This window comes from Pogona vitticeps, chromosome 10 (genome assembly GCF_051106095.1).
Source record: "Pogona vitticeps strain Pit_001003342236 chromosome 10, PviZW2.1, whole genome shotgun sequence".
Lineage (NCBI taxonomy): Eukaryota > Metazoa > Chordata > Lepidosauria > Squamata > Agamidae > Pogona > Pogona vitticeps.
Window position 1 is genome coordinate 27,145,084 of NC_135792.1, and position 9,413 is coordinate 27,154,496.

The following is a 9,413-nucleotide window of genomic DNA, read 5'->3' on the forward strand; positions in this document are numbered from 1 at the left end:
GGCAGGCAGCAAGAGGCTGTGCCAGCACTGCAAGCCGCATCTACAAGCAGCCTGAGCGCCAGTGGAAACGCCCCATTTCCTAGGGAAGACTGAGTCTCACTTACAGGTCATCAAGTGTCGCAGAAAAAGATTGCAGGAGGCGGGAACACAAATGTACAGTATTAGAAATTTCCAAAGACCAGAAATGAAATTTAATTGGTTGCCCCTGTTCAGATCAAAAATGCTAGAGTGCAGTTAAATATGTCGTTGTCAGCTTAGCTACCTAAATGCTATTGTCAATATAATCAATCTGCCTATGGAAACAATCAACACTCTATTTGGCAAGGAAAATCTGTGTTTCAAGTGTCGTAGTTTGGTTCCCCAGAGGCACATGGCTAGGGGCCGGGGTGAGGTGGGGGGCACCTTAAGCAGGCCAGTTCAAAGTGACAAAGTTTGATTTTTGAAAAAGCAGAAAGCTCTTTCCTTGAACCAGCCCCTGGAGAGAAACGTTCTGTCAGAAGACCCTCGCTCGCTGTCCTTGAGAGAAGAGGGCGCCAAAGGATCAGGAGCAGCCCAAGGAGTGCTGGGGGGGGGGAGGAAGGCGCTGGTGGAGTCTGAGGCCCTTCTGTGATGCAGGGGTCAGGGGTGGGGGAAAAGGGGGCATCCCATAGAAACCCCCTCCCTCCCCCTCCGAAGGCAGGGAAAGGCTTGTTCTACTCTAACTCGGTGAAAGACAGTCGGGAGGAGTCCTCCTGTTCCATCTTCACCAAAGCAGCCGTACTGGTTCCACCACAATCACTTAACAAAAGCACAAAAATGTTCTGGTTTTGGTTAAATCGCACAGGGATGCCTTTTAAGGGAGGGAAGGAGGTGGCAGCAGCAGTTGCCAAAGAAAGAAATCACATTCCACGAAGATGAGAAACTGAGGGAAGGCCACCTCCTCCTCCCCGACCCTCCCCAAACGCCAGGCAAGGCCCAAGTGTCCAGAGGCCCTTGGGATCCATCCGGCTCCGCTCTCCCTCTACTTGGAGACTTGGTGGATGGCGTGGGCAAGGTAAGCCACGTTGCCGGAGGTGACTCCCGCGACGGAGATGCGGCCGTCCTTCGTCATGTAAACAGAGAACTCTTTGGTCAGCCGCTCCACCTGGGAAGGAAAGTGCAGAAGGAGGCCCGGTTCAAGAGGCTTCCAGAGGATGGCTGAGCCACGCCCCAGGGGAAACCACCAGCCACTCGTGGCCCAACCAGCTCCGACAGCCTGCCGATGGCGTGAGAGTGCAGTGGCTGCGGCTTTGCCCCCTTAGAGGGAGAAGCGAAAGCGCTTAGTCTTAAGAGAAGGCCTTCCTCCCCTGCCATGCACCCACTTTGCCTCCCGAAGCACAGCTCTATATATTAGCACAGAGGAAAAGGTGGCCACGCAACCACTTTTAAAAAGGGGAAAGCCCACAAAGCAGCCCCATGGGCAGCCTCTGGCTGGAGCTCCGTGTGAGCAAGGCGGCCTTTCCTGGAGCCTGGGCAGGGCAACATCCAGGGCCCCTTTGCATCTGTGACACCCCCGCCGGTATGAACACGGCACGCCGTGGCTTCTGCAGGCTGTGCCGTGCAGACCCACCAGGAGCAAAACCTGGACGTGGAATTAACAGGGATCTTTAAATGTGATCTTTATTCCCTTTGAGCCCCCCCCCATCTCCCTCCCACAAGAGGAGAGAGAGACCAGTTCTCCTCGAAAACAAGAAGACCGGGCTCCCCGCTCTGTCTGAACTGGTTGGCTCTTTCCCCTTCGAAACATGGAAGGGCCAGTGCAGCCCTCCAGCCTCCCCTTCCCCCCCCCTGGAGCTGGGCCCCCTTAGAAGTGGAGGGGCACGGCTTGTCCAGCAAATGGCACCACAGATTTCTTAAAAGCCTCCTGCATTCATCCCGTTATAAATCACTGGAACGGAGTTCCTTAAATGTGGTTTTGTGGGTGGAAGCGTGTTTTAAAAAACCCCTCGGCTTCAGCAGCACCCCCACCATCACCACCCCACGTACCTGCTCGGGCTTCAGTCCCGTGAAGCAGAACATGCCGATCTGGTCGGTGATGTGCTGCCAGTTATGAGAGGAGCCCTCCTTCTTCAGGTTGCTCACCAGCTGGGTGCGCATGCCAATGATGCGGTCGGCCATGCCCTTGACCTCTACCAGCCTGCGCCAAGGAGGACGCAGGAGACAGAAATGGGTAAGAGGAAAAGGCGAAGGAAGGTTAGTGGGCAGCCCCTCCGGAAGGGTTTACTGCCCGGGAAAGTCAAAAGAAGGCTCCGTGGCCCTGCTTGGAAAATGGCAAGAAATAGTCCCCAGGCTGGTGTTCCCAAGGAAAGCGGTTCACTCCACAGAGCCAGGCACAAGTCACAGAACGCAGCTCCCCTCATCCACCACCTGCCTTGTGTTCTTGACCTCTTCCGCATTTGTGATTTACAGTCCAGAAAAAAAGAGGTCTTAGCCAGGGCTGGAGGTCTGCCACTCCCTCCCCCTCCACAACAAGCCTCCCACAAAGAGGCTTACAAAGCACCCACTGCATTTCTGGCAACTTCCTTGTAAGCGCATCTTCTGCTGGAAGGGAAGAAAGGGAACCAAGTGCCTTTCGGCGCAAAGAGAACCAGCCGGCTGTTGTAAGAAAGCACAGCTGACCTTGGCTTTAAAGCTTAGCCCTGGACAAGAACAGGGCCAAAGAGGCCTCGGCTGGTTTGGGACAGAGCCACCCCCTTGCAACAACCCCACTCTCTGATCCTGCCCCGAACCACCACAGCTGCCTCCTCCTCCTCCTCTCTTTTCCCTTCTGCTTTCCAGCCAGCGGCTCTTCCACAGGTCTTACCACTCCTGTCTGAGGTCAGGGCTGTTCAGGATGGTGGAGGCGATCCGAGCCCCATTGATGGGGGGGTTGGAGTACATGGGGCGGATGAGGATCTTCAGCTGCGACTCCACCCGCTTGGCCTCCTCCGAGTCCTTGCAAACCACAGTGAAGGCGCCCACACGCTCCCCTGGAAACGAAAGGACCAAGGGCTCGGTAGCACCTGAACCCCCCCCCCTCGAGGCCCCTCTGAGCCGCCGCTCCCCCCCCAAAGCTGCTGCTGCTGCTGGGCTGTTCCTTTCGCCACACTGCTCCTGTTTACAACTGTACACCAGGATCTCATAAGACCCGTATTTCCTTCTTTGAAAACAGAGCTTTATCCTGGCAGCTCAAAAGAGAATCTGAACACATGTGAACAAGCCCAGAATCCAGGATCAGGGCACAAAGCAGATCTCTCCTGCCCCTTCAAAACTGCTCCCTTCTCAAGCACCCCGTCTCCCCTTCACGGGCTGTATGTTCATCACTATAGGAAGCCCCCACACCTGGGGGGGGAAAGAAGACTTACAAGGAAAGTCATACTTCATGGGGTGGCACAAAGCCTCCAGCTAAAGAATCCACACAGAGCCTTTCCGTGGCCCCCTCCATCAGCTCCTCCAGCTTCCCCACCCCCTGGCTGCTTTTCCATTTCTAACCTCTCAGGACCTCTAAAGCGGAAGCAGTCCAAAGTCCAGCCTGTTTCCAGCCTTGGCGGGTCACTGAGCGGAAAGTGAAAGTTCCTGCCAACCGTTTAATCCTCTAATCCGCCTTCCCTCCCACAGAGCAGGCAACGAGACCTGCTGGCCATTCGGGGGGGCGGTGGGGGGGGGAGAGGAGTACTTACCATACAAGCCCATGTTCTTGGCATACGACTGGGACAGGACCACATTGATGCCCTGCTCGATGAAGTGGCGGACGGCCCAGGCATCTCGGTTGATGTCCCCGCTGGCAAAGCCTTGGTAGGCCATGTCGAAGAAGACAAAAAGGTTCCTTTTCTGGAAACGGAAAACAAAGGCTGATGAAGCTTGAAAGGGAGGCACTATTTCCAAAAGGCAGGACACCTCAGAGGAGCCCAGAGGAGCCCACCCCCACCCCCCGGCTGGACCTTCCCACCCAGACAACAGGATCTCAATGGGGATTGTGGCCTCTCTGTTTGCACAAAGTACCAGCTACATTCAAGCAGCTCCACCTGCACCTTGTGCAAACACTGTGGGCCACAAAATAGCCTGCAGGGTACAAGGACCCAGCAGATGCACCTCGCTGGTCTCTGGGCAAATCTGGAAAATAAATGCTTCTCCCCCAAAGTGCAGTTTGAAGTCCCTGTTCTGCAACACAGAGATCACCCCTGGCTGCTGGAAGGGGCGGAGGTTGGGCCTTGGGCTCCTCGCTGGGCAGACGGAGCAGCCCCAGGCTGCAGTGGCTGGCCCAAGAGCCCCCGCCCCGGCAGAGCCGTCCCCGCGAGGCCCCGGCTGTGCTCGGCCCATGTGCTCCCGAGCGCCGCTCCTCACCTTCACAGCCGCCGCCAGCTCCTTCCACTGCTCTGGCCGAGGGTCCACTCCGGTGGGGTTGTGAGCGCAGGCGTGGAAGAGGACAATGCTCTGCTCCGGGATTTTCTTCAGTGCAAAGAGAGAAGAAAGGGGCCTGCTTGATCCTAAGAAGCGCCGAGAACCCCAACCCCAAACCATATAGAGAGAGGAAATGCACAAGGGCCTCCCCCACACCCGCCCGTTGCATATCTCACTGGAACCGGTCTCTGCCTGGGACAGCTTTTTCTAGAGACATAAGTCCTCCTGACAAGAACTGAGCCTCTGAAGGGATACCTGCTTGGCAATGAAACCTCACAGTTACCAGTAGATTCTATCAGCTCAGCCCCAAAAGGTTGGTGGCCCCGACTGTCTTATTGTCTTCTTACAGAAATGTCCTCCAAGGCCCCGGTGAAGTCAAAGCCACAGGTTTTGGGGTCGTAGTAGCGATAGCTTTGCAGCTGCATCCCAGCGTCTCTGAAGATGGGGGTGTGATTCCCCCAGGATGGCTTGGGCAGGTACACGTCGCGGCTGGACTTGAAGAACCGTTGCTGTAAAGAGGAGAGGGAAAAGCCAAACTGCAGTTGCCCAGAGCAGGCCTGAGGGAGCATCTGTCGGGGGCAAAAGGCACCTCCTGAGTCTCTCGTCCTCCCCCCCCCCTTTAATGATGTTAGATTTAAACAAGCACTCACGAGGAAGTTAGCACCAACTCTCAGAGATCCTGTTCCGGAAATTGTCTGCACGGTGACATACTGAAAGAGCAAGCAAGAGGACTTGCGTTACTAAGACTTCATTAATGCAATTTTAGGGAAGGGAACCCACCCCATGGGGGGGAGGGGTCGCGGTCCTGGAGCCAGGACCCCGTTCACGGCTTTCTGTTGCAACAAAGTTCAAACTACGTGTGCATAACGACACAATTACCGCTACAGACCCTAATTAAAACCTCATTTCAAGGCTGTGATCCGGCATCTTCCAGGATAGAGGCTCCTCGGGAGCCCTGGCCAAGCTGAGCAGGAGCAGGCATTGGGGCCGAGGAGACGCAGAGAGGCCAAAAGTGAGAGGGAGGCAAGGGCTGCTGGCACCAATCCGTTCCCAAATGGATATTTTGGGAGGTTTCAGCGAAAACTCTGCTCATACTCCCAATGTCCTGACAGCCATGAGAAGCTGAAGGCCTCAGGTGGGGGACTCCCTGCAAAATCTCCGGAGCCCTGCAGAACTGGTTTTGCCTTGATTTCCAGTTCCTTAACTCCACGGGGGAAGGTCACACGTGCCCTCGCGCACTGCCTTGACCCTCTGGAAGAGCGAGGCCCCAGGCCCTGCACCAAACCCCGCTCTGTGGCCCTCCCTGATGAAGCCAGGGGATCAGGCCTCTGCTCACACCACTGTGGCTTTTGGGCACTTTTCAAACCGATTTCCCCAGGAAGAACAGCCACAGGCGACACCTCCTCTCAGGGAGGAAGAGATGAGAAAATGCTTCAGCCGCTCTGTGTCCCTCCCCCTTGCATCATGCACAGCCCTGGGGATGCAGGGCAGGTTTTAGGGCTCAGTTTGTGGGCAGCAAGAGGGAGCCCCGTGTCAGCCCACTTTCCACCCTTGAATCTGACCCTGAGCAGCCCAAGGATCCCAGGGCGTACACTGGGGGGTGGAAAGGACTCCTCTTCGCAGGAAGCCCAGAGGTTCCTGACATAGGAATTCGTCACTCAAAGACCGCACGGGGGGGTGGGTGTTTGCGCCTCCCGCGTGATGGGCCCGGCTCCTTACCCGGCCGCTCTGAATAACCTCGTTGGTGTCTCCCAAAGCCAGCTGGGCCGACGCCTTGTTGAACTCGGCCAAACCCGCAATAGGCAAATATTCTTTGTCCAGCTTCTTAGCAGCGATCTGGGCTTCTGCCTAGAGAAAGAAGAGGTCATATTTCTTCATTAGGTTCTCCCCCCCACGTTGACTGAGAGGAAATGCCTGCTCCCCCCCCGACCTTTGGCTCTTCAATCAGAACCCCCCCCCTTTTTGAAAAGCAGGGCAGGGCCTCTCCGCTTGCTTTAGAGAAAGGGATCCCGACCTCGAGTCACACGCAAGGCAGGGGCGGGAAGGGGGTTGTGTGTCCAGAGCCGGGTGAGGCACCCCTGGCCGCCCGGAAGGATCCGACAACACCTCCCCCAATCTTCCCTTCCTGTTGGCCACGTTCCCCGGCCGGGGGTTCAGAAAAAGGAGGCGCAGGAGCCTTTGCTTACTTTCCGGACACAGTTGAGGACGTAGGGCTTCCCGTTGTCGTCCCGGTAAGCCCCGACTCCCAGGTTCATCTTCTTGCTGCTGGTGTCTCGCTTGAAGGCTTCCGTCACGCCCAGAATGGGGTCGGGGGGTCCCATCTCCACATGAGCCCACCAGGAACTGGAACAGCAAGGGAAGAGATGGGCGCGGGGGGGGGAGTTCCTCACGCCACTTCCGCATCAGGGCAGTGGAGGACCTCCTCGCGGGATCCCTGGCCAGGTTTCAAGCAGCCCGCGGCACGGAGCGCACGCACCTCCCCTCGCCCCAGGACGACGCGCCCGGACCCTTCACAAAGTGAAGCCAGCAAGCAGCCAAATTAAAATGGCGGGAGGGAGGGAGGGGATGGAGGGGGGCTGCTTCCCAAAGGCACTTTATAGGGACTTGGAGAAACCTTTTTTGGATCTGCTTGCATTCCCATGCTTCTAATTTTTTTTTTGATAGAACACTATATTTCAGATCCCACCTTTTTTTATTTTGGGAAATGTTATATGTTTGCTACAATACATAAACAAAGAACGTGTGTGTGTGTGTGTGTTTCACTCCTGTTCTTCCGGGGTGGGCACCCTTGCCCACCACTTTGTCTCTCTCTCTCTCTCTCGATGAGCACTCCCACGATCCTCTGACTCGCGGGCAGGGTTGGAAGGAGTGGCCCCTCAGGTGGACCACGGCCGTGACTGTGGCCCTTTGGCTCGGGGCGCCCACCCCCTCCCTCTCAATCTCTCTCTCTCCCGCCCGCGCGCCCGCCCTCCAAAGGCGTTCCAAGGGCACCCAGAGTTGGCAACCCCAAACCCCACGCAGCTAATCCCGCGCCTCTACGGCCGCTTCCTAGCCAATCGGGGAAGGGCGGCGCGCTCCCGCCCTCCAGGGCAGCCAATCGCGGGCCTGCTTGGCCGACGCCGCGCGCCTCCCTCGTCCCAGCCCGGCCTTCTCGCCGACGCCGGTGAGTTACGGGGCCCGGAGAAGGACAAACATGGGAAGGGGGCGCCTTTCGCTTCCCGCTTCCCCCCCTCCCCCTCCCTCGCCCGGCTTCGGGACGTTTCTCGTTCCCAGGCACCCCCCACCGCCACCCCTCCTTCCCGACTCGCGTCCTCCCCACGTGCCGGCATTCGCACGTGACGGCGCAGGCTGCCCTTGACGGCGTCTTGCGGGCCAGCCGGGTCGGGGTCCGGGCCGACACGTGTGAACGCGCGGCGCCCCTGACCTTGCCCCGCAACCCCGCTCGGGGGTCCCTTTACCTGGCGCGGGCCGCCGCCAGCGAGGCCAGGCCGGGCGGGAAGAGGAGGAAGCGGCTGCCCAGCGGCTGCAGGAGGGCCATGGCGGTGGCGGTGGAAGGCGGTGGTGGTGGAAGGCGGGCGGGCGGGAGGAGGAGGAGCTCCAGCAGGAGAGAGAGAGAGAGAGACCGGAAGGGGGCGGGGACGGGGACGGGGGGGGCGGAGCCGCGGGGGGGCGGGGCGGTGGGCAGGAGATCAGCGGCGCCCCGCCAGGCGCTCTGCACGTGCTCAGAGGCGCCCGCTCTTCAGTCCTGCCGGCCTTCCCTTCCCACCTCTCTCCCTCTCTCTCTCCTCGGTCTGGGCGGCGGCGGCGGCGGCCGTGGGTCACGGAGCTCCGGTCGGCCCGGCTTCCTTCCTTCCTTCCTTCCTTTCCCTCCGGAGTCCGGGCCCCCCTTGGGACAAGGAGCCCCGAAGGCCGTCCTTCCGTCCCTGCCCGGGGCCCGGACTCTCCTCGGGCTGCTGAGCCGCCGGGACTCTCCGGACTAGGAGGCCTGAAACCCGGCCGAGAGGAGGCGGCCTTGGACCCCCGAGGGGCGCTCGCGGGACCCGGGGGGGGGGAGAGGGGGAAAACGGGCGACGACGACGACCCCCGCAGGGACCCCCCCCCTGCACCCCTAAGGGTGGGGCCTGGATTCAGCGTCAGGACAAAGCCCACCCCGTGTTGGGCCACATCATCCTCCCTTCTAGGGGCAGGGTCCTGATGGGGCTGAATCGGCTCCCAGGGGCCCCATTCCCCCCCCCCCCCCGGAATCCCTGCCCGGGCCATGGGTTGCCCAGGGCCGCCCAGCCCCAGGGCCACGAAGGGGGGGCGGGGGGGGAGGAAGGTTTCCCGTGAAATGTCGGAGGAGGACGACCAGCCGGCCCTGATCCGAGGCATCCTCCCGCCCATCTGGTCTATCTATACGACCACTCTAGGCTTTCCCCAGCGCATTTTGGGCTTGAAGGCCATCCTTACGAAAAGGGAGTGTGTCTGGGGGGGGGGGGAGGGCGGGAAACAAAGGGCACTGAGCCTCCGGATTCCTTCGCCTTCCCTTCGGGTGCCCTTCCGGGGGGGGGGAGCCCAACTCGGAGGAGGAGAGCCCGGCCGGTGCCTCTGCTCTCACCTCCTCTAATTCAGCCTCTGCCCAAATGGCCGGTTCGGGACAATTAAGACCAACCCGGCAGATGCTTGCTGTCGGATCTTGTCTTGTCTCGCCTGGGACGCCAGAGCCGCCTCGCGTTCTGCACAGTCTTCGCTGGGAGCCATCTGCCAGCTAGCCTGGCCATTAGAGGAAAGATCACCGAATGCCATGAACTTGGATTTTTTTTTCCCCACGGAGATGAAATGTCAGCTGAACTTTACAAAAATGACATTCATGATAACATTGATTCTTCTCCTCCTGTGTCATATAGTTCTGCTTCCTTCTCTCTCCCCCCCCTCCCCAAATTGCCTGGTCTTCTGTGCTCTTAGGCTGGACTGCAGAGGATTGGCTGCAGCCCACTGTATTCAGGTGATACCAGGAGGCCCTTAGAAAATAGCCA

General features: G+C 59.0%; 1 protein-coding gene across 1 annotated transcript; it reads right to left on the reverse strand.

The window, feature by feature from the left end:
• Positions 1–168: 168 nt before the first annotated feature.
• On the reverse strand, positions 169–7,982 carry GOT2 (glutamic-oxaloacetic transaminase 2). Its single transcript, XM_072980441.2, has 10 exons — positions 7,857–7,982; positions 6,585–6,741; positions 6,118–6,246; positions 5,049–5,108; positions 4,746–4,907; positions 4,342–4,446; positions 3,678–3,828; positions 2,822–2,987; positions 2,005–2,155; positions 169–1,123 (listed from the first exon to the last, which is right to left on the reverse strand). The coding sequence occupies exons 1-10, from the start codon at positions 7,934–7,936 to the stop codon at positions 1,001–1,003; spliced, it is 1,284 nt and encodes a 427-aa protein (XP_072836542.2). The 5' UTR covers positions 7,937–7,982; the 3' UTR covers positions 169–1,000.
• Between the last annotated feature and the right edge of the window lie 1,431 nt (positions 7,983–9,413).